At 39.9% G+C, this 24,512-nt stretch overlaps 1 protein-coding gene across 1 annotated transcript in view; it reads right to left on the bottom strand.

Moving 5' to 3' along the window:
- Positions 1 to 23,100, bottom strand: part of TMCO1 (transmembrane and coiled-coil domains 1) — a 40,029-nt gene extending 16,929 nt beyond the window's left edge. The window contains exons 1-5 of the mRNA XM_007989695.3: positions 22,781 to 23,100; positions 22,289 to 22,366; positions 13,895 to 13,954; positions 8,673 to 8,719; positions 6,894 to 6,961 (exon numbers count right to left, since the gene is read on the bottom strand). Coding sequence (XP_007987886.1) covers positions 6,894 to 6,961; positions 8,673 to 8,719; positions 13,895 to 13,954; positions 22,289 to 22,366; positions 22,781 to 22,850 — 323 coding nt within the window. The 5' untranslated portion in view covers positions 22,851 to 23,100. The remainder of the gene's footprint in view (positions 1 to 6,893; positions 6,962 to 8,672; positions 8,720 to 13,894; positions 13,955 to 22,288; positions 22,367 to 22,780) is intronic.
- Between the last annotated feature and the right edge of the window lie 1,412 nt (positions 23,101 to 24,512).

Raw genomic sequence — 24,512 nt, 5'->3', positions numbered from 1 at the left:
CTCACACACACACACACACACACACAGCATCTAGTATTTTATCTTATATTGATGAACTGCAAAAATAATCTGGCATTTCAATACTGGTCCAAGGTCTAATAACTTAATCACCAAATATTTGATAAGTGCTTATTATATTATTAACTCTATTAAGGATAACGTATCACATATGCTTGCATATAGCTTTGAAAACCTCCATTCTCTAAAAATTTCATAAATATCATAGTGATATAGGCATTCTCTTCATCTTGTTCCCATCTTTACTGCAGTATCTTTGGTATTTTACCTTCAAGTATTTAACCCTCTTCTGGTTGTTCTAATTCATTGCACATTAGAACTAGAGAACAGTGATAGAGAGAAAGGAAGGGAGGGAGGGAAAAGAGAATTTGGGAAAGATGACAATTATTTGTCTGATCATCTGATTATCTATCTAGAAAACTAGAGAATCAAATTAAAAGCTATGAGAGTTCAGGAAGATGTCCAGTTAGAAAATAAAATTACAAAAATTAATAACCTGCTGGGCATGGTGGCTCACACCTGTAATCCCAGCACTTTGGGAGGCTAAGGCGGGTGGATCACTTGAGGTCAGGAGCTCAAGACCACCCTGGCCAACATGGTGAAACCCCATCTCTACTAAAAATACAAAAATAAGCCAGGCGTAGTGACGCATGCCTGTAATCCCAACTACTCAGGAGGATGAGGCAGGAGAATCACTTGAACCCGGGAGGTAGAGGCTGCAATGAGCCAAGATCGTGCCACTGCACCCTAGCCTGGTCAACAGAGAACAGAGTGAGACTCTGTCTCAAAAAAAAAAGAAAACAAAAAAACCTACTTACATACAGTAGTAGCAAACTAGAAAATATAAAATATTACTTATACTTATTTGGAAAGAAACTACAGAAAATATATAACATAGACTTGGCAGAAATACCATTTTCTGGATGGGAATACTAAAAATTATAAAGGTTATTTAATATCTCAAAATTAATGTACAAATTTAATAAAATTTCAGTCAAAACTCAGAAGGGATTATTTTAGAAGAAGCTGACACTTGATTGATTCTAAAATTCATTTGAAAGAATAAGTGCCCCAGGAATAGTGAACAACACAGTTAAAAGAGAGTAGGTAGTAGGCAATGATAAGAAAATAGTTTGAAAAACAGGCTGGGGCCAAAGCATGGAATGTCATGACAGCCAGGGTAAGGAGTCTCACTAAAATCAGTAATCAGAGTTGCATGGTGATAAATGTGGACTTTAAAGTCTAAGAGACAGGGTTAAACCCCAGCTCAACATTTACTAGCTTGGAGACCTTGAGCAAGTTAAGTAACTTAAGAGTCTCATGTCCTCATGTGTAAAATAAAGATTAGAATTCTTATCTTAGAAGACTGTTAAAAGTAAAAGGGAAGGCAGGGTGCAGTGGCTCACGCCTGTAATCCCAGCACTTTGGGAGGCCGAGGCAGGCGGATCACCTGAGGTCAGGAATTCCAGACCAGCCTGGCCACCATGGTGAAACCCCGTCTCTACTAAAAATACAAAAATTAGCAGGGTGTGGGGGTAGATCCCTGTAATCTCAGCTACTCAGGAGGCTGAGGCAGGAGAATCACTTGAACCCGGGAGGCGGAGGTTATAGTGAGCCGAGATCGTGCCGCTGCATTTCAGCCAGGGCGATGCAGGGAGACTCATTTTAAAAAAAAAAAAAAAAGTAAAAGGGTAAAATACATATAAAGAGTTTAGTGCAGTCCCCAACATAGGTTACTATTTAATTAGTAGCAGATAATGTTACTAGGCAATGAGTAACAGGCTTCTGAGGATGGCTAACTTAACAATGTTGGATAGAGAGGAGACACCTGAGGGGGTGCAAGCAGGCTGTTGTGATACCAAGCAAAAAGTAATAGCAGAGGAGAAAAAAGGAAATGATCATTGAAACTAGGATGGGAGCTGGTGCTAGGATGAATGAGGAGAAAGGAGAGAGGGATGAATGGATGACTACACAGAAAAAAGGGACTGTTAACTGAGAGGAAGAGAAGGTTGAAAGGGTCAGATTTAATCCAGTACATATCATTCAATTTGGGACAGGACAGATACGGAGTAATGTCTACTGAAAATAAGAGGGAGAGGAAGGGAAACAAAAAAGGTTTGAATTCTCAGTGATTAGAATTGAGTACCACTAAAACATATGGATGAGAGTGCTGCTTTCACAGGGAACACGATCAAGTAAGTTTCAAAGCCCATGGTTGACATTAGGGTTCATTCTTGGTGTTGTATATTCTATGGGTTTGGACAAATATATAATAACATGTTATCCACCATTATAGTATCATAAAGAATAATCTCATTGCCGTAAAGATTCCTCTGTGCTCTGCCTAGTCATCCTTCCCTTCCTCCTAACTGCTGGCAACCATTGATCTTTTTACTCTCTCCATAGTTTTGCCTTTTTCATACAGCAGGAATCATAGTGTATAGCCTTTTCAAAAGAGCTTATTCACTTAAAAATACGCATTTAAGGCTTCTCCATGTCTTTTCATGGCTTACTAGCTCATTTCTTTTTAACATTGAATAATATTTCATTGTTTAGTTGTACCACAGTTTGTTTATCCTTTCACCTACCGAAAGACATCTTGATTCCTTCCAACTTCTGGCAATTCTGAATAAACATCTGTGTACAGGTTTTTGTGTGGATCTAAGTTTTCAGTTTATCTGGGTTCACTTTCACTTTTTATTCTACATAAGTGTTTAAATTTTTTAGAAGTTTTTATATATTACTCATATAAGAAAATCATTTTGTAAAACTCCATATATGATTTTTCCCCCATATATGATTCTGACGCACACTCCTGGTTAAGGTCCACTGCCTAAGTTTTGGGAAACTACTGATACATAATAAACAAATCATTTCAAATCATCAGGGAAAAGATGATTTATTCAACTATGTGATATTGACAATGGTTAAAAACTTAGTAAAGTTGGAAACCAAATACCAAAATAAATTATAGATGAAACAAGTAATGAAATATAACGAGTAGGCTAGGTGCAGTGGCTCATGCCTGTAACCCCAACACTCTGGGAGGACAGAGGTGGGGATCACTGGGGCCCAGGAGTTCAAGGCTGCAGTGGGCAATGACTGCACCACTGCACTGCGGCCTGGGTAATGGAGTGAAAACCTGTCTCTAAATAAATAAATAAATAAATAAATAAATAAATAAATAAAAACAGGAAAAAAATTTTTTCTATAATCTGATATGAGGAATGCATTACTTACATAATGAAAAAGAGTAAAATCTTCAACAACAAAAAATATTTACCAAAAAAAGAGTTTAATAGCCTCTATATGTAAAAAACTCTTGTAAATAAAAACATAAAAAATAAACGGCCAAAAAAAAAAAGAAGGCAGGGAGCAAGTGGAGGGAATGAACTAGGAACTTAAAATTGGAAAAACATAGTAAGTATATGAAAAGATGTTGAATCGCACACAAGTTATCAAAAAATGAAAAAATTGGAAAGAAATAATATTTTTCAACTATTCAATTGGCAAATATTAAGCAGTTATATCATAATTCCCAGTGATGATAAGGAGAAAGATCCACTCACAAGTACTGATGGCAATAATCTAAAGATATAAATTAATAAAATCTTTCTAAGGAACAATATATACCAAAGTTTAACTCAAGAAATACTAGGATACACCCTAAGGGAATAATAAGCATACACTGGTATACATATTATCTGAAAAATTCTATATGATGATTAACAAAAAATTAGTTAAACAGAGTACATCCTGGCCAGGCGCAGTGGCTCACACCTGTAATCCCAGCACTTTGCGAGGCCAAGGCGGGCGGATCACCTAAGGTCGTGAGTTCAAGACTAGCCTGGCCAACATGGTGAAACCCCGTCTCTACTAAAAATAAAAAAAATTAGCTGGGGGTGGTGGTTCACACCTGTAATCCCAGCTACTCAGGAGGCTAAGGCAGGAGAATGACTTCAACCTGGGAGGCAGAGGTTGCAGTGAGCTGAGACTGGGCCATTGCACTCCAGGCTGGGCAAAAACAGCAAAACTCTGCCTCAAAAAAAAAAAAGTACATCCATTCAATGAACATTATAAAGACATTTCAAAAAAGAATATGTTATAGAAATTAATATACATATCATGTTTTAAAAATTGCCCACAGATTTTTGTGTGGACAAAAATTATAACAGGTTACAAAAACCATTCTTGTGTATTAAAGTTTATATCCAGCCTGGGCAACATAGTGAGACCTCGTCTCTACAAAAAAAAATTTAAAAAATTAGCCTGGGCCAGGTGTGGTTGGCTCATGCCTGTAATCCCAGCACTTTGGGAGGCTGAGGCAGGTGGATCACCTGAGGGCAGGAGTTTGAGACCTGGCCAACATGGTGAAAACCTGTCTCAACTAAAAATACAAAAATTAATCAGGCATGGTGGTGGCAGCCTGTAATCCCAGCTACCTGGGAGGCTGAGGCAGGAGAATCACTTGAACCCAGGAGGCAGAGGTTGCAGTGAGCGGAGATCACACCATTGCACTCCAGCCTGGGCAACAAGAGCGAAACTCCATCTCAAAAAAAAAAAAAGAAGGATAGATGAGTACTGAGCCAGATCTTTAGTGTCCAGAATGTAACAAATATAAGAAGAGTATTTGAATAGTTGGAATTCTACCATTGAAGCTTACAGTTGACTATAAAACACTGCAGCATTTGGTTTGCCTGGTAATTCATGGTGATATGTATCTGAGAAATGAGAGAAAGTATGACAGAGTGCAAGAGTACTGGGTTTAGAATTATAAGATAAAAATCATGAGATGTCCAGATATCTTAGACAAGGTATTTATTCTTCCAAAGGTACCTTCCAACTCTGAAGGTCTGTGATATCAATAATGGTTAGTTAAGTGTAAATTTTATATTAAAAACACTTTGGACAACTTTTGTAATCCCTCATCTAGATAAAAATGACCATTCCCTTCTTTCTCCCTTACTGTACCTCACACTTATTTCTATTGTAATACCCATCAATGTACTCATTTGTTTACCTGTCTTTTCTTCCTATAAATTTTTGATTCTACTAAGGGGCAGGGATCACATATTCTTTTTTTTTTTTTTTTTTTGGAAATGGAGTCTCGTTCTGTCACCCAGGCTGGAGTGCAGTGGTGTGATCTCAACTCATTGCAACCTCCGCCACCGGGATTCAAGCAATTCTCCTGCCTCAGCCTCCCGAGTAGCTGAGACTACAGGTTCACACCAACACACCCAGCAATTTTTTGTATTTTTTTTTAGTAGAAATGGGGTTTCACCATATTGGTCAGGCTGGTCTCGAACTCCTGACCTCAAGTGATCCACCTGCCTCGGCCTCCCAAAGTACTGGGATTACAGGTGTGAGCCACCGCACCCAGCCATTATATTCTAATACCTAGCACAGTGCCTGGCACAAAGTACACACTTAACAGGTTGGAAGGAAAAGACAGGCTTGGGGAGGAGATGTAGGGAGAGGGAGAGTCAGACAGAAAGGACGCTGGAGAAAAAGTAAGAGGAAGGGAAGGAAAGGGGGAGTGAGGAAAATTCTAATACCTGCAGCATAGTTCAGATGAGCTTTAGAAAGGTAATAAATGGACCAGGCCAGGCTCAACGCCTGTAATCCCAGCACTTTGGGAGGCCTGGGTGGGAGGATCACTTGAGGTCAGGAATTTGAGACCAGCTTGGCCACATGGTGAAACCCCATCTCTACTAAAAATACAAAAAGTAGGCAGGCATGGTGGCGGCCACCTGTAGTCCCAGCTACTCAGGAGGCTGAGGCAGGAGAATCGCTTGAACCCGGGAGGCAAAGGTTGCAGTGAGCTGAGGTCGTGCCACTGCACTCCAGCCTGGGCGACTGAGCGAGACTCTGTCCTGAACAACAACAAAAAAGGTAATAAATTACTATCATCTTTGGGTATTTTCTGTCAAACGCAGTTCCACAATTCCTCTGGTCTGCTATATGCTGGTTTAGACAACAGTGATTTACCTTATCATTAAACAAGATTATAGTTATTAAGACTCTATTTTAAGAGGCAAAAGATCTTTATATGACTACCTTCATTTTGAAGCAGCATGTTAGTAAGCAACTGAAAAAAAGAGGGAACATATTACATTCTCTACAGAGAACCCATAATGCCTAAGCCTTATGTCTTATACATAAAATACCCTCAATATTAAGAGGGTAAAAAATTATTGTGTAATTACATTTTATAAAAATTAAATTCTGACTGGGCGTGGTCACTCATGCCTGTAATCCCAGCACTTTGGGAGACCGAGGCAGGTGAATCATCTGAGGTTAGGAGTTTGAGACCAGCCTGACCAACATGGCGAAAGCCCATCTCTATTAACGTCTCTACTAAAAATACAAAAATTATCCAGGCATGGTGGCGCATGCCTGTAGTACCAGCTACTCGGGAGGCTGAGATAGGAGAATCGCTTGAATGCAGGAGACAGAGGTTGCAGTGAGCCAAGATTGTGCCACTGCACTCTAGCCTGGGTGACAAAGCAAGACTCCGTCTCAAAAAAAACAACCCCAAGTTATATATGAAAATGTCCTTAGGAAATATATAGAGAAGTAGTTATGGGAAACAGGGCATACAGCCTACAACATACTCTCAAATGATTAAGAAAAATACATAAATAATGTATGGATAAACACACATATAATAGAGAAAGAAAAGGGAGAAAAAGAAAAAAAGAAGTGAAGCAAAACATTAACAGTTGTGAATGTAGGTAATGGATATACTATCCTTGCAACTTTTCTTTAAGTTTGAAATTACGTCGAAATAAAATATTACCCAAAAAGTTCATGCTAACCTATGTACAAATATAGAGTAACAGTTATTAATCAAAAGCATATAAAAGGACACTCACATGGAATTGAACATTCCCATTAGGGCAGTAAAACAAAAGCCAATCGCAAACATGGATTTCATTCGAACCTGTAATGAGACAAATTGTCATTTTACACCAAAAAAAACACATCTAAAGCATATCTCAAAAGTTTTGGTTTCATGTCGTTTTTTTAAAAAAAGTACTCCTTAGCAGTTCAAGACCAACCTGGCCAACATAGTGAAACCCCATCTCTACTAAAAATACAAAAAATTAGCCAGGCATAGTGGCAGGTGCCTGCAATCCCAGCTACTTGGGAGGCTGAGGCAGGAGAATCTCTTGAACCCGGGAGGCGGAGGTTGCGGTGAGATTGTGCTACTGCACTCCTGCCCCGGTACACAGAGTAAGACTCTGCCTCAAAAAAAAAAGTACTCCTTAGCAAAAAGCTATAGTTGTATGTTGGCTAACCCACCCTTCACCTCCAATTCCTCTTCTTGCCACCCAGTGAGGAAGAATATTGGGGTGACTTTGTGGCCCAATTCTGGCCAATGAGTTGATAAGTACTGGCAAAAGGCCTCTCAGTAAGTAAAAGAGAACTAACTATTGCACAGTTCAGGTGTCCTGTGTTAAATATATAGAAGTTAAATGAAAAATTAATCAAGCTATATAATTAGCCTATCTATGCTTTAGGAAGACATGCTCAAATAAAGCCTACTCTTAATAAATAATGAGGAAATTGGTAATGAAATCACTCTTCCTTATACTTCATGGTATGCCAGATACTAAGAACAAAAGGTCTCTTAAAGAACAGAAGAGCCAGGCACAGTAGCCCACAACTGTAATCCCAGCACTTTGGGAGGCCAAGGCAGGTGGATGGCTTGAGCTCAGGAGTTCAAGACCAGCCTGGGCAACACAGCAAGACCCCATCTCTACAAAAAAATAACACAAATAAACCAGGCATGGTGGCACACGCCTGTAGTCCAAGCTACTTGGGAGGCTGAGGTAGGAGGAGCACGAAAACCCAGGTGGCAGAGGTTGCAGTCAGTCGAGATAGAGCCACTGTACCCCAACCTTGGTAACAGAGCAAGACTCTGTCTCAAAAAAAAAAAAAAAAAAAACAAGACTGGGCAGGGTGCAGTGGCTCACGCCTATAATCCCAACACTCTGGGTAGCTGGGGCAGGAGGATCCGTCACTTGGGCCCAGGAATTCAAGATCAGTGTGGGCAAGATGGCAAGACCTCATCTCTACAAAAAAACATTAAAAATTAGCCGGGCATGGTGTACTCCTGTAGTCCCAGCTACTTGGGAGGCTGAGACAGGAGGATCCCTGGAGCCCAAGAATTCACAGTGGCAGTGAGCTCTGATCGTGCTGCTACATTCCAGCCTGGGTGACAAAGCTAGACCCTGTCTCTAAAAAAGAAACAAGAACACAAGACAGTAATAAAAGCCATTTATAATGTTCCAACTCCTATATTGGGATTACACATATCACCATAAAACCAAAGATTCAGCATTAACATAAGCAAGAAAAAGAAAATAAACTACTTCATTTGAAAACATAAGAGGGAACTAAGAACTGTGTGAAGAGGACAAATTATGACCTCTGAGACAGTCTAAAAAAGCTATTTATAGTATTAAAATGAAGTTTAAGAGCAGGAGCATATTTTCACTTCCATTTGGTCCAGGAACACCCATGACACTATTTATAGCCTTCACAAGTGATAAATTTCTGAAAAGGTGAGTGCAACGCACTTGATGTAAATCAGTCTTTTGCTAAAAACATTATGTGGTTAACCATGAAGTTATATTTAGGTCTCTTACCATTGATAGATCTCTGTTGTTATTCTTCAGTTTCTCTTCTTGTCTCTCTGCAATGAATTAATGAGATGGTTAATACATACAATGCTGAGCACAAAGCAGCTGTTAAATAAACTGTCACTGGTTGGTGATTACAAAAGTACTCTATCTCAATATCATTTAATAAGATGATGAAAACACCTGGGATAGTATACATTTTGTACTCAGAAGATTCAAATTCAGCAGAGCACCAAAATATTTCAATTTAAATAAATACAATCTTTAGACTTTTTTTTGAAATTACCTCTGGCATTAAATGTCTTAACTCTGTACATTAATATATATGCTTATGTTACACCAATGGGAATTGCCAGTTAATTTGTAAGTATAACATAATGATTGTACTTAGATGTCTCAAATTAGTTATCCTTCTCTTAAATTTTCTCCCTTTCTTCAATTTCTCTAAAATGGCATATAGTCTAAAATTATAAGCCAGTTGATAGGATGAACTTAAAATTCAGGTTCTAGCTGGGCAATCCCAGCACTTTGGGAGGCTGAGGTGAACACCACTTGAGGCCAGGAGTTCAAGACCACCCTGGGTAACATAGCAAGACCCTGTCTCTACAAAAAATTTACAAATTAACCAACCATGATGGTATGCCCCTGTAGTCCCAGCTACTGGGAGGCTACAGTGGGAGGATTACTTGAGCCCAGGAGTTTGAGGCTGCAGTGGGCCATGAACACGTCACTGTGCTCCAGCCTGGGCGACAGGGTAAGACTCTGTCTTAAAATAAAAAAACAAAAAACTATGCATTCTCTAAGTAGTGAACTTTTAGAATACAACATCTATGAAATTTGAGAAAATTTCATGGAAAGAATAATCTAGAAATATGCAGAAGATACATTTATATTTAGAATGATTTATTTTCCAAGGTGACTAGCAAAAGGGAAAATTAAAAGTCAGAAAAGGAATACTCCAAAAATGGAGCTACATTTCTTGTGGCTATTGGAATAAACTAGCAGCAATGATGACATCCATCTGACCACAGAGTCAGTAGACCTTCAGCCAATCCAAATAACATAGAAAACGGCCTAGAATGAATGTATAAATTCAGGGCCCCAAATATATTAAATTTCAAAAATTTCCTCTCATATTTAAATCCAGGTCATGAAGAAAAAAGGCTAGGTGTGGTAGCCCACATCTGTAATCCCAGCTCTTTGGGAGGCTGAATTAGGAGGATTGCTTGAGCCCAGGAGTTCAAGGGCAACACAGAGAGACCCCATCTCTACAAAAAACTTAAAAATTAGCCAGGCATGGTGGTATATGCCTATAGTCTGAGCTATTCAAGGAAGCTGAGGCAAGAGGAGTTAAGGGTTGCAGTGAGCCATGAACATGCCACTATACTTCAGCCTGGGCTGACAGAGGGTAACCCTGCCTCAAAAACAAACACAAAACAAAACAAAACAAAAAAAGAAAAGAGATACTTATCCCACTCAGCCAAGCTTCAGAATGTCTGCCCGCCCTTTCCCACCCACCTTCTGGGGATATCTGCCTGGCATCATACCTTGTTGAAGGGTTAGCGTCATGCAGATTTATAACATCCTCTGTCCTACTACTGCTGACCCAAGAGGCAGTCAAACCATAGGCTCTCCCATGGCCTATGGCATAAAAAGATCAGCTGGACCAATTAGATTCTCCTCTCAGGAATTTATGCTAGAGAATTTTGGTAAAATAAATCAATTAACTATGGGAACAGAAATAGAAAAGTTATAATATAGTACTGGCTCCAAAACTTAATTTGCCTAAGAATTATATGGGCAGCTTGTTTAAAAAAAAAAAAAAGAAAAAAGTAGACTCCTGGGTCCCACATCCAGAGATCCTGATTCAGTAAAGTCTGGGAGTAATACTTGGAACCCTTCATTTTTCGTAAGTATCTCAAGCAATATTGATGTAGGTAGTCTACAGATCACACTATGAAAATACTGAGATAGAACCCCACGACACAAGCATCTGGAGCAGATATTCCTAAGGGGTTGGCAGCGGGGAAGGACACAGGGAAGGTTAGGTGAAAGCAAAAGCTGAATGCCAAAAAAATTAGTGAAATCTTACAGTGAAGATCCCTGTCTGACTTTTTCTCAAGACTTGCTCTGCTTGCAGGACTTGCTTTACCATGGTTCCTGCCTTCCTGGAACCACTTAGTTCAGCTTTGCCTGAGTTTCTCATCACGTATATCCTTCAGATAAACCCCTTATGACTTCTTTATTTGGAATGCCACAAAACAAACTATATAAAATTCATATACCAAAAGTAAATTCATTTTTCTTCTATAAGAGGGAAATGCAAAATAGTCAAACATTTGCTTCTGAAATTAAGAACTGGGAACATCAAATCTTCAGTTAAAAAGCAAAAGACACTTCCACTGCAGATTAATGGTTCTTTCAAGGACTGTCATCAAAGAGCTTCACCTAGTGAAATCAATGACATTTTGCTTCTCTGTAACACTGAATATTGCTGGCTGCTTCCCTCTTACTGAAAACTCCCTTCTTTCAGTGCAGTGGCTTTACTCTTTATGCCCCCTTTTTCCCCAGATACTATATATATATATATATATACACACACACAATTGTATATAAGCTCAAGTGAGGAATCTGGGCTAAGAAAAAGTAAGGGTTAGATAATAACAAAACTATATAGGATCCGTACATAAAAATACATTTAATTGGTCCTATAAACTTGCTGGAGATGAACAGCAAATCTCATTCTAGGCTTATCAGCAGCCAATTCAAAGGAAAACAAAAATCAGTTTGAGCACAGTCTCAGTAAGATAAAATAAATCAATTACTTATGAGAACTGCTACTTTTCCTGACATTGAAAACTAATAGAAACAGTTTCCACAATTTCTTATCGAAAGACAATTGTGTAATGTTGTGGAGGTTTTTGAATATATTCCATAGTAGTACTATAGCAAAGTGTATGATACCTGGCTGAATTTTTCATAATAAGCCTAACAATGCAAATGCCAAGGTAAAATACAGTAAAAGCATTTTATGAAGTCCAAAATAATCCAGTTTAGGTTTACAGATTTCTGATAGTCTGGTTTAATCTAAGATTAAAATGTACAAATCTAGAGAATGGATAGATCATCCTTCAAGCAATTCCTCATAAATATTACATCTCATAATTTCTAGTAAGATTCTGATAAGCAGCTCTTCATAAATACTACTTCTTTTTTTTTTGCAACCAAGTTTTGCTCTTGTTGTCCAGTCTGGGGTGCAATGGCACGATCTCAGCTCACTGTAACCTTCACCTCCCACCTGCCGGATTCAAGTGATTCTCCTGCCTCAGCCTCCCAAGTAGCTGGGATTACAGGCATGCGCCACTATGCCTGGCTAATTTTTGTATTTTTAGTAGAGAGAGGGTTTCGTCATGTTGGTCAGGCTGGTATTGAACTCCTGACCTCAGGTGATCCACCTGTCTTGGTCTCCCAAAGTGCTGGGATTACAGGCGTGAGCCACCATGCCCAGCCATAAATACTATTTCTTATAACTTCTGATGAGATTTTTTTGGGGGTGAGCAAACAATTCAGGGTTGCACTCCATGTTAAGATCATTTGAATTCAGATACTCTGTGTTGCCAATTTAAGGACAGAGGATAATCTGCCTTCCATTCTTAAATCCTTCCTATTCTTTATAGCAAAGGTACTTGAAAGAGTTGTCCATGTTCAATGTCTTCATTTTCTCACTGTCTGCATTCTCAATGTCTGCATTCTCTCCTTCAGCTATATGATCTGGCTTCTGTCCCCCATCATGCCACTGAAACCATTTTTGCTAAAAGCACTAATAACTTCCATTTCTTAGACATTTACCATCATCATCAGGTCCTTCCTCCTCCCTCTCTCCTCTCAACTTCTGTGACACTACTACTTTCCAACTTATCTGGCAATACTTTTTCAGAACTTTACTTCTTCTGTTGTTCCTTAAATTTCTGTTCCTCAAGACTCTCGGCCGGCACGGTGGCTCATGCCCATAAGCCCAGCACTTGGAGAGGTTGAGGCAGGCGGATCACCTGAGGTCAGGAGTTTGAGACCAGCCTGGCTAACTTGGGGAAATCCCGTCTCTACTAAAAATACAAAAATTAGCCAGGTGTGGGGTGCATGCCTATAGTCCCAGCTACTCGTGAGGCTGAGGCAGGAAAATCGCTTGAACCCGGGAGGCGGAAGTTGCAGTGAGCCGAGATCACACCACTGCACTACAGCCTGGGAAACGAGTGACACTCCATCTCAAAAAAAAACAAAAACAAAACAAGCAAACAAACAAAAAAGTACTTATCATCCTGCATAGTAATCACTTATTTTCTGGTCTATTTTCCCTCTCTAAACACAGTTCATAAAATTAGAATCTTTTTCTACTTTGTTTCTCCAATGCCGTTAGGGGTAACTGACACATACAGAGTAAATGTTCAATAGCATTTTCCCATAGAATTAAGTAAACAGACCACTTAAAAAACATCCAGGATCACTATACTAACTGAAAAACTAATCAGAACAGGAATTGACATAATCTAATTGCATGGAATTCTCCCCTGGGCTGTAACAGCAGTGACCTAGGTATACAGACACAGTTTCTGAAACAAACACACAACCTCACAATAATTTTTTTCCTAATTTCAGAATCAAGAAACATCATAACATATAAAAACAAATCATATACAATCCCTATGAATTGCCTTTTGGAAACAGAATTACTTAAATTCTAAGTTATACTAAAAAACGAAAACCATGATATGTTCATTATTTCTCCAAGTATATCAAAATTACTCAGAAAATTTCCTACCCCTTGGTGGATTTCCATCACTAGTCAATACTCAGTAAGGAAGCCATGGAAACAATGAATACAAGTAAGACTTAAGTGGAAATAATCATCTCAGATATATGCTTTTATAAAAATATGCTTTTATAAACTATGCCAAAAACCCTCAGCCAAGTTCAAAAGCCACAACTGTCATTTTACAAAACTCAAATTCCAAAGCTAAGAGCAAAAATAGAGGAACTGCTTAAATTTGTCCTGTATACCTCACGAAATGGGTAAGAATCAAGTGAGATAAAGTATGCACGTGCTTTATAAACCATAAAATCATAGAAATGTGAGTTATCACTATTAATAATTTTATTAGAGTTTCATTATCTAAAAATTAATTTTTTTCCAAGAAAAACCAAATTTCATTTTGACTAATATCTCATCTTACCTATTTTCTTTTTCTGTTGTCGACCAGCTGACTCTGTTATTGTTTCCTTCTTCTTTTCCACTGTAAACAACATAGTAACACAGTAAAAATTAACTGGACTATGCCAAAGAAACAAAGGATGCTTTATTACAGCTGAGCCAATGAAAAAAGCTTGCAGGAAAGTTACACAGTGACTGATTATGGTCATGATTACGTTAACTGGTCCCCTCTCACAGCTACTGATGGTAAAAGGTAGATGCAACATTCTAAGAATGAAACAACAATTATAAGCATCACTAATCAAATACCCATAAAGAATTGTATTGATACGATCATAATGAAAACAGACCATCAGCTGAGGATGATTACCTTAGCTAGCGTCAAAGCACAATTTTCAAATTCTGCTCTCTCAGATAACTAGGTTAATTGTAATTCCATTATCTTATGACAAACGGTAGAAATTTATTCACTCAGTTATTCGCTGCCTAAATAACTCTAAGCAGATGAAAAAAATGTGCTCCCTACCTTCTAAAGAATACTCTAGTCAGGGGAGATAATCAAATGACAATCACAGTAATGTGACAAGATAGCTATATGCACACTGCAGGAAAATCAGGAGAGCCAGAAAAGCTAAGACCAGTCAGATGCGGTGACTCACACCTGTAACCCCAGCACTTTGGGAGGCCTAGGCGGGTGGATCACCTGAGGTCAGGAGTTTGAGACCAGCCTGGCCAATATATAGTGAAACCCCGTCTCTACTAAAAAGCATACAAAAATGAGCTGGTGTAGTGGCATATGCCTGTAATTCCAGCCACGTGGGAAGCTGAGGCAGAAGAATCACTTGAACCCAGAAGGTGGAGGTTGCAGTGAGTCAAGATCGCACCACTCCACTCCAGTCTGGGTGACAAAGCGAGACTCTGTCTCTCCAAAAAAAAAAAAAAAAAAAAAGACCAATTTTTCTGATGCATTTCAATTACTATCAAGATTACATACCAATAAGCTTTTGAAAAAGAAATAGTGGACCAGGCGCGGTGGTTCACACCTGTAATCCCAGCGCTTTGGAAGGCCAAGGCAGGCGGATCACGAGGTCAAGAGATCCAGACCATCCTGGCCAACATGGTGAAAATCCATCTCTACTAAAAATACAAAAATTAGCTGCGCGTGGTGGCATGTGCCTGTAGTCCCAGCTACTTGGGAGGCAGAGGCAAGAGAATTGGTTGAACCCAGGAGGCAGAAGTTGCAGTGAGCCGAGATCTCACCACTGCACTCCAGTCTGGCGACAGAGCGAGACCCCATCTCAAAAAAAAAAAAAAAGAAAAGAAAAGAAAAGAAAAGAAAAAGAAATAGTGTATCATATTTATATTATATTTTCTATCTTTAATCTCCTGTAAATGGACTAGGGATATGTCCAAAATTGCCTTTACTTAGTTTATTTATATTATCTGTTACCCATATTATTTTAGTATGCTAATAGCAAACAGTACGGTATAGGTATCATTTCTAAAACCTACATTAAAGAGAATCAGCAGGTAGAACTCTTTCCCTTAGTACAAGAAGTTTGACCCTGAATTCTAAAAGCAAAATTAGTATCACTGCTTTATCTAAGAATTGTAAAATTCAATTTGACTCCAATATTGCAAATGAAATTTAAAGCGTTGGCCAAAATAAAATATGTGATTTATGTGATTTGTGTGTGTGTGTGTATGTATGTGTGTATAGTTTATGTATGTTCTGGGAGACTGAGTAACAGATACTGTTCTAGGTAAACAGAAAGATAAGATATAGGCCAGGCATGGTGGCTCACACCTGTAATCCCAGCACTTTGGGAGGGTGAAACAGGAAGACTGCTTGAGCCCAGGAGTTTGGGATCAGCCTGGGCAACATGGCAAGACTCTGTCTCTATAAAAAATTTAAAAATTAGCTGAGTGTGGTGGCACATGCCTATAGTCCCAGCTACTCAGAAGGCGGAGGCAGGAGGAGCTCTTGAGCCTAGGAGCTTGAGGCTGCAGTGAGCTGTGTTTGCTCCACTGCACTCCAGCCTATGAGAGAGAAATCCTGTCGCCAAAATAAAATAAAATACAACACAACATCATGTATACGGAAAGAGAGAGAGAAGGATTTTGAATGAACATACTAGTGAGAGATCATAAAAGAAAAATGTCAAATTTCACATTTTAAGATGTCATAAAAACAACATTTTATGTTGGGTGCAGTGGCTCAGGTCTGTAAGCCCAGCACTTTGAGAGGCCAAGATGGGAGGATCGTTTCAGTTCAGGAGTTCGAGATCAGCATGGGCAACACGGCGAAACCTCGTCTCTACCAAAACTACAAAAATCAGCTGGCCATGGTGGTGCACTCCTGTGGCACCAGCTGCTCAGGAGGCTGAGATGAGAGGATCACAGGAGCCCAGGAAGTCAACACTGCAGTGAGCCACGATTGGGCCACTGCACTCCAACCTGGGTGACACACTGAAACCCTGTCTCAAAAAAAATAAATAAATAAAAAATAAACATTTTTATTAAAATGTTATAAGGATAACATTTCAAAAGACAAAATGGATTTAGAAAACACTTAATGTTTTATTCTTTATCATTATTATTAAACAAAGAAACAAAAATATTTCCCACCCCAGAAGGACTGTAACACAACTACTTGACATTTAATCGTGACTGCAGAGAAAACAGGGCAATAAAAAGACAGAAGGCTAGAGAATAGAAACATAAGACAATTTCATAAACATTAGTCTGGTCTTCTAGCAGACCAGATTGAGACTAAACTGTTTTTAGGGATACATTAATCTAATGTTTTTCAAACTTCATGAGGTTGTGATGAAACCTTGGTGTGTTGATATTTATTCATCAGAATCTTACCTGACAACAAGAAGTAGAAATGTCAGAGTTGACAAAAATAAAAGATGTCTACTATGAAACGCATTTCTGTCCATGACCTGGTATTCCTGCATTCTGAATTCCAGAGTTCTGCCAAACAGTTTATAGATTATTCTAAAAGATTTATCCTATTTTACCATAAACAACGTAACTCATACTTCACAGCAATTTATACTTAGTAAATGCTCTCAAATAAACAAATGTGTTACAAGAATCAAGTTATATATACTGTACTGTAATCTTTCTCATTTATTGAAGTATCCTTTCATTAGTATATGTTATAATAGTAACACAATAAAAGGAGACCCACTGATATTCAGAGTACATCTATAAGCCCAGTGACCATCGGAGTCAACCAACTCACTACCTTTAAGAAAGCATTTTCTTTTGCTAAAGGCAGCTCAGTAGGACTGCTTTTTGGATATCAGTATTCTTTTAAAAATGCCAAGGACCAGATCAGCACAAGCAAAGTAACCTATATCAAATTCTGATTCAAACCTCTTTATATTTTTTGATATTCTTCAAAAACCCTACAAACTTCCCTTGCTTAAATTCATACTAAGTATCAGAAGGAATTCTGTATTTGCAATTAAGACATTTGTTCAAAGAGGAAATTTACCGTATGTTTTTCCTTTTTAATATTCCTCATGCTAAATATAATAGCTGTGCATTTGATTATACATTCCAGAGACAGAATTTGTGGCCGCTCATTTTATATTGTACTTGCTATGGTAAACTCAACACATAGCAAGCAATCAAATATTTCAATTGATCATATAAAAAAAAAAATACATGCTTACTGAGTTTTGGTAGATTATCCGGAGTAGAGGACCTAAGACCACAAGAAATGCCATGAGTCATTCCAATCATCAACCTACCTCATACTTACCTTCAAAGGAAGTATATGAAGAAATTACAGTAAAATTGCAACTATAGACGTGTAAATTGGCAAATGTATTACTTTGTTTTGTTTTTGTTCAAGATTGGATCTCACTCTGTCACCTAGGCTGGAATGCAGTGGCCCAATCTCCCATCTCTGCTCACTGCAAACTCCACCTCCTGAGCTCAAGCAATCCTCCCACCTCAGCCTCCCAAGTAGTTGGGACCACAGACACACGCCACCGTGTCAGGCTAATTTTTTGTATGTTTTGTAGAGATGGGGTTTTGCCATGTTGCCCAGGCTGGTCTTGAACTCCTGAGCTCAAGCAATCTACCTGCCTCAGCCTCCCAAAGTGTGGGATTACAGGTGTAAGCCACTGCGCCTGGCCTCAACGGTATTACTTTTGCAGTGTACAGTGAAGGAGACTTCATTTATTTCTATAATGTAAATAATTAAAGACAAGGCAATATTGTAGATACCAGTGAAGCTCAAAATCTATAGGGCAAATCCATATTATATAAATATTTAAGGTATGAGTATATTCAAACAAATTTGAAGCTAAATTTGTTTTGTATTTCATAAAACTATTCAATGATATAAATGACATGAAAAAATGTATACAGGGATGCCACTGCATGCTGCCAACTAGCATAGGATCGATCATAGCAGAACAATTTTTCACAAAGAATACATGTGATGTTATGCTATACAGATAATTTATTCAATATACATTTATCAAGTATCTAATATGTGCCAGGCACTGAATTAGGTACTGTGGATACAATGGCCTTTGTCCTCATAGAAATTACAGTTTTGTTGAGGAGAGACACATTACCCTGATGACCATAATCATACATAGGTAAAACTGCAATTGTGACAAACACTCTAAGGAGAGGTATGTGGATAAATCATAAACTATGATAGGAAGATTTGGCCCCATCTGGGAGACTGGATAAGGCTTTGAGATCTGAACAATGTGTAGGATTTTACTAAACAAAATGAGAAGGGAAAATTATTCCAGATAGGAGGAACAACAGATACAAAGGGCCTGTAGTGGGAAACCATAAGACTAGCCCAGAGGACAGAAAAAAGGCATGAATGAATAGAGAATAGGGAGCAAGAGAGAACATGATACAAGACGTAGCCAGGAGAAGGGAGGGTGGTGCCGTACCGTGCTGGACCTTACAGGCCATATGTTTATCCTAAAGCAATTGTGCAGAAATTGAAAGGTTTTAAGAAAGACAAGTAACATAATCAGATTTGTGTTTTAAAACATTACCCTAGATGCATTATAGGGGACAAATTTGAGTGGGTGCAGGTGGACCAGAGAGGAGGTTACTGCAGCAGATTAAATGAAATATAATAGAAGTTTAGATTAGGTGGTGGTAGGAGAAATGGAGAGATGTGAAATGATCTGAAAACTAATCAAGAAAACAGCAATAAGGCTTGGTAACGGACTGCATATATGGGGCAAAAGAAGAAAGTATTCAAATCAATAAATGTTTATTAAACATTTACTATGTGCCAGTGTTCTGGGTAAACAGGATACATAGGTAAACAACAACAAAGAACCCTGCCCTAGTGGAGTTTTCATTCTAGCAGGTAGAAATACACAATAAACAATAATATGATAAATAAGTAAATCATACAGTATATTAGAAAGTAATAAAAGCAACAGAAAAAAAATAGAACAGGGTAAGGAATATTAGGAGTAGGGGAGATTGGCAGGTTGCAGTTTTTTTTTGTTTTTGTTTGTTTTTTGAGATGGAGTCTTGCTCTGTCCCCCAAGCTGGAGTGCAGTGGCATGATCTTGGCTCACTGCAAGCTCTGCCTCCCGGGATCATGCCATTCTCCCGCCTCAGCCTCCTGAGTAGCTGGGACTACCGGCGCCCGCCACCGCGCCCGGCTCATTTTTTGTATTTTTAGTAGAGACAGAGTTTCACCGTGGTCTCGATCTCCTGACCTTGTGATCCGCCCGCCTCGGCCTCCCAAAGTGCTGGGATTACAGGCGTGAGCCACCGCGCCCGGCCTGCAGTTTCAAATAGAGTGGTCAACTTAAGCGTCAGGGGTGATGTTGGAACAAAGATTTGAATAAGGTAATAGGATTAGCCCAGTACATACTGTAGGGAAGAACATTTCTAGGCAGAAGGAACAACCACTAGAAAGGTCTCAGCACAGAGTATGGCCAGTATGTGTAAAGAACAGCAAGTTGGACAGTGTGGGTAAAGCAGGGTAAGTGAGAAGAAAGAATATCAGAGTGGTAAAAAGGAAGCTCTGTAGGCCATTGTAAGGATGCTGGCTTTTCTGCTGAGTGGAAGGGACATGACCTGATAGGCTTTTAAAAAGATTATTCTGGCTGTCATCTTGAGAACAGACTTCAGGAAGACAGGAACGCTTGTTGGAGACTGTTGCAATAATCCATGCAAAAGATCACAGTGCTTAGACCACAGTGGTTAACACTGGAGCTAATGAAAAATGGTCAAATTCTGGATTTCGGAAGCTCTCTGAACTTTTACTGGTTTGGGGTATTTCCCCAAAAAGGAGACCGCACAGTATCTGCAGACAAACTAGATGTGGGTTTTAAGAAGAGTAAAAGATAACTGCACAAGAATTATGGCCTGAGCAAGTGGAAGGACAGAAATGCCATAGACCAAGATAAAGAAGGCTACAAATGACACAGGCTTAGACATGAGGAACAAGTATTCAATTTGGGATGTGTTGGGATTGAGATGTCCACCAAACATTCTAGCTGAGATAACAAATTGATGCATGGATATGTGAATCTTGCATTAAGGAGAGAGGGTTACATAAATTTGGGAGTCACTGGCCAATACAGCTGAAAGATAAGTTCACCAAGGAAGTGAATGTAGAGAAAAAACCTAAATTTCGTGTAACCCCTAACAACAGGAGGTCAAGAAATGAAACCAACAAGTAAACTGCAGAAGAATGATCAGTAAGGGCTGGGCACTGTGGTTCATGCCTGTAAATCCCAGCACTTTGGGAGGCCTAACCAGGAGGATCGCTTGAGCCCAGGAGTTTGAGATCAGCCCTGACAACAGAGCAAGACCTCATCTCTCCAAAATATTAGCCAGTCATGGTGGCGTGCGTCTGTAGTCCCAGCTACTCAGGAGTCTGAGGCAGGAGGATCGCTTAAGCCTGGGAGGTCCAGGGTGCAATGAGCTGTTGGGGGTGACAGAGTGAGACCCTGTCTCAAAAAAAAAAAAAAAATTAAATTAAAAAGTAAAAAATAAAAAAGGGATGACCAGTAAGAGAGCAGCAAAACCGAGAGTATGGTATCCCGGAAGCCAAATTAATAAAGCATATCAAGGTTTCTGGCTTACACTACTGGAAGCATGGAGGTACCCATCACCAAAATAGGGAAATCCTGGAAGAGTATCTTGTTTGTGAAGGTAAAGATAAGGCGTTTGGCTCAGATATGCTGAGGTACATAATCAACATTGAGTAAATGAAGGAACAGTAAGCTGTAATTTTAAAAGCCTGAGTCTGGTCTCTATTCTTTGTTTGCTCTGTGACGTAAGTTGTCATTATCATTCTGAGGCTCGGTTTTCTTTCTTATGACATGGAAGTAATATTTATACGAGTGACCACAAATGGTTGCTGTGTGGATCAAATGTGGTAATTTAAGAAAAAAACTTCAAATCCCTATGAAGATATAAGAAAAAGTCACAGAATACAGAAAGTTGTAGGAATTCTAAGAAACAAAAGTTACATTTAATCCTTATAAGGGAGAAAAGAACAGAGAAAACTAAATCAGGCCTATAAGGAACCATTCACCTTGTACCTTTAGCTGAGTCCTGTGGAATTCCTGCTTTATTTCAAAGGTAACAAATCCTTCTTGTTTTTAATATTTTCCTCAAACACCTCTTCAACTTCCTAACCCAACTGAAACTTGGCTTATCTCTGAAGACACCACTTACCTTGACACCAGTCATAATGACCTATTATCTTCCAAACATGCCTTAAATGTTAAGATTTCCATATTTTTGCTCATATGTTATTTCCTTTACCTGGAATTTCCTTTCCCCATTTCATTGTCTATCCAAATTCTAACTATCCACAAGGAACTGCAAGGCCATCAGCATTGTGAAGGTTACCATGGTTCCACACAACTGAATGAAACCTCTTTTTTCTAAAGACAAGTCTCACTCTATTGCCCAGGAGGCAGTGTAGTGACACCATTGTGGCCCACTGTGGCCTCAACCTCCTGGGCTCAAGGGATCTTCATGCTTCAGTCTCCCAAATAGCTGGGACTATAGGCGTGTACCACCATACCCAGCTAATTTTTTTTTGTAGAGATGAGGTCTCCCTATGTTACCCTGGCTGGTCTCAAACCCCTAGGTTCAGTCCTGCCTCAGCCTTCCAAAGTGCTGGGATTAACAGGAGTAAGTCACTGCGCCAGGCTGAACCTCTTCTTTAGAACCACCACAGCACAAAACATGTATCTGCCACGTCCCCCACTTCCCTCTAGTTGGTGTTACACATTTTGCATAAAAGTCTTCTATTTCTAAATAGGCTTCAAGTCAGGTTCATCTTTGTACCAGCTGGTGCTCTTAAAATATTTACTGTGAACATGGACTTAATGAGCTTGACGTGTTGAAATTATTTCTAATGTGTTGTCATACTCACATTTTTTACTCTGTTTTTCCACTTCTGCCTTCAGTCTCTTGTACTTGTCTGTCCTGTAAACCAGGACCCAGGTTATGCCTAAAACATTAAAAGCAACATGTTAATAGAGAAATGACTGGAACGATCACAACAAACTATTAGAGGTTACTGTTGGAGAAGGAGGGATTCCAACTTTTTCCTTTGTATTTACCCATAGTTAACTTTTTTCAAAGGCTAATACAACTGACTCTTCAGCCAAAACAACAGTAACATGATGTGAAGGTGTCTCCACAATTACACAAGTGAAATCTACCTGAGACCAAAGAAAACTCGGCAATCGACTCCACACTCCCCTCCCGCTCCTGTTCACGAGTTGCCCAGAGATCCCCTGGAGTAGAGTAGATGAGCCTCTCTAGCAAGTAAGGCGCGCGATCTTTCTCCTGGAGGCACAAGGGACCCCGGGGCCCTTCCTCCCGGGGACTGATCAAACGTCTGAGAAATAGCCGCTCTCACCTTCTGCGAGCAAAGCCGTGCACACAGAGATAAAAACGATGAGGAGAGTGTCTGCGAACATAGTGCTCATCTCGCACCTTCGTCCCTGCACTCCCACCCGCCAGGGGGAAAGCGCTCTAGAGCCAGTAAAAGTGAAGCGAAAACGGCTTCCGTAGAGTCCACCACCACCGAGTAACAGACCAACTCTGACAGCCCGAAGATCGCACTTCCGCTTCCGGGGCACAGCACCGGAAAGGTTCGTGTCTGAGAACAGTGTGGCCACGAGAATCTAGAGGAAACGAACCCGCAAGTCACTGGAGCTGAAAGCTGGTACTCAGGCCGAATCTCGCGAGAATTGGAACTATTTCAGAGCCAGAGCAGGATAGTGGCGGCGGCGAACTTTGCCCAGTAGTCTTTACAGATTGGGGTGCTGGCGCGCTCCTTTTTCTCGGCCGGAATCCAGTAATTGGGATAGTCTTGGCTTCCACCTAAGCCGCACTTCTGTGATCGTAATATTAGTTTAGCTTGGGTTTGCCGTGAAGTAAGAAGACTGACTTCCGCAAACGTACTGAACGCCTGGGTGTAGGTGCCAGGGCAAGGACGTGCAGCTGGGGCCGCGAAATGAGTTAGTTGTGGGCCGCTGGCCTCAAGGAGCGAATGTCAGCGCGAGGAGAAGCAGCTTGTGCATACCCTTTGATACGGGTTTTGGTAGAGGTATTACCACAGTGCTACGTGACACGATTGACGGGGTGGTCAGAAGAAACTAACGAAAAGAATTGAAGCAGTGCCTTAGGGGAGTAGGAGTGCTTTTGGAGAAAGCAAAGGACTTTCTAGGCAAAGTGGAAGTCAAAGCATGGATGCCTGAAAATTCATAGTGTGATAGTGCAGTGAGTAAGTAATGTGTCTAGAGAAGGGGTCATAAATCCAGATGCCTAGATTAGCGAGAGAATATAAATTACGTTATGCAAGCTGAGCCTAAAAAAATGGTGGAAGGTACTATGATGGATAAGGGAGCATTAAGTTCATCTGAAAGGAGAATTTGATACCGAAATCCAACCCATTTCTCTAGGAGAATGAGCACCCAGTTTCTGAGATGACTTCGTTTCTCAGGAAAATCCAGAAATCCTGGGTTTTATGTGAAACTTCAATTTAAACATGCTGGTAACTAATTAAATTTTTAAAATGCCTCAGCAGCGTGGTTCCAGCCATTGTAGACGGTTTCAGCTTTTTCAGACTGGGGTGTGTGTGTGTGTGTGTGTGTGAGAGAGAGAGAGAGTGAGTGAGAAAACCTGGAAGCTGGCTGAGCTGTATCCTCTTGTACTTCCTATCATTGGTGGGTTTTGTTTTTTGTTTTTTGTTTTTTTGAGATGGAGTTTCACTCTTGTTGCCCAGGCTGGAGTGCAGTAGCACAGTCTCGGCTCACTGCAACCTCTGCCTCCAGGTTCAAGCGATTCTCCTGCCTCAGCCTCCCGAGTAGCTGGCACTACAGGCACCTACCTCCACACTCCGCTAATTTTTGTATTTTCAGTAGAGAGGGGGTTTCGCCATGTTGGCCCGGTTGGTCTTGAACTCCTGACCTCAGATCCACCCACCTCGGCCTCCCAAAGTGCTGGGAATACAGACGTGAGCCACCGTGCCCAACCCTCATTGGTTCTTTTAAACTCTACTGCACTTAACTATGTAATTCTCCTAAACACTACTTTTGACCTTTTTTTAGCTTTATGTGCGTTTCTTGTCTCCTAGACTTAGCAGC

Source organism: Chlorocebus sabaeus, chromosome 25 (assembly GCF_047675955.1).
Source record: "Chlorocebus sabaeus isolate Y175 chromosome 25, mChlSab1.0.hap1, whole genome shotgun sequence".
Classification (NCBI taxonomy): domain Eukaryota; kingdom Metazoa; phylum Chordata; class Mammalia; order Primates; family Cercopithecidae; genus Chlorocebus; species Chlorocebus sabaeus.
The sequence above is the reverse complement of the archived record's forward strand: the minus strand, read 5'-3'. Positions and strand labels throughout refer to the sequence as shown.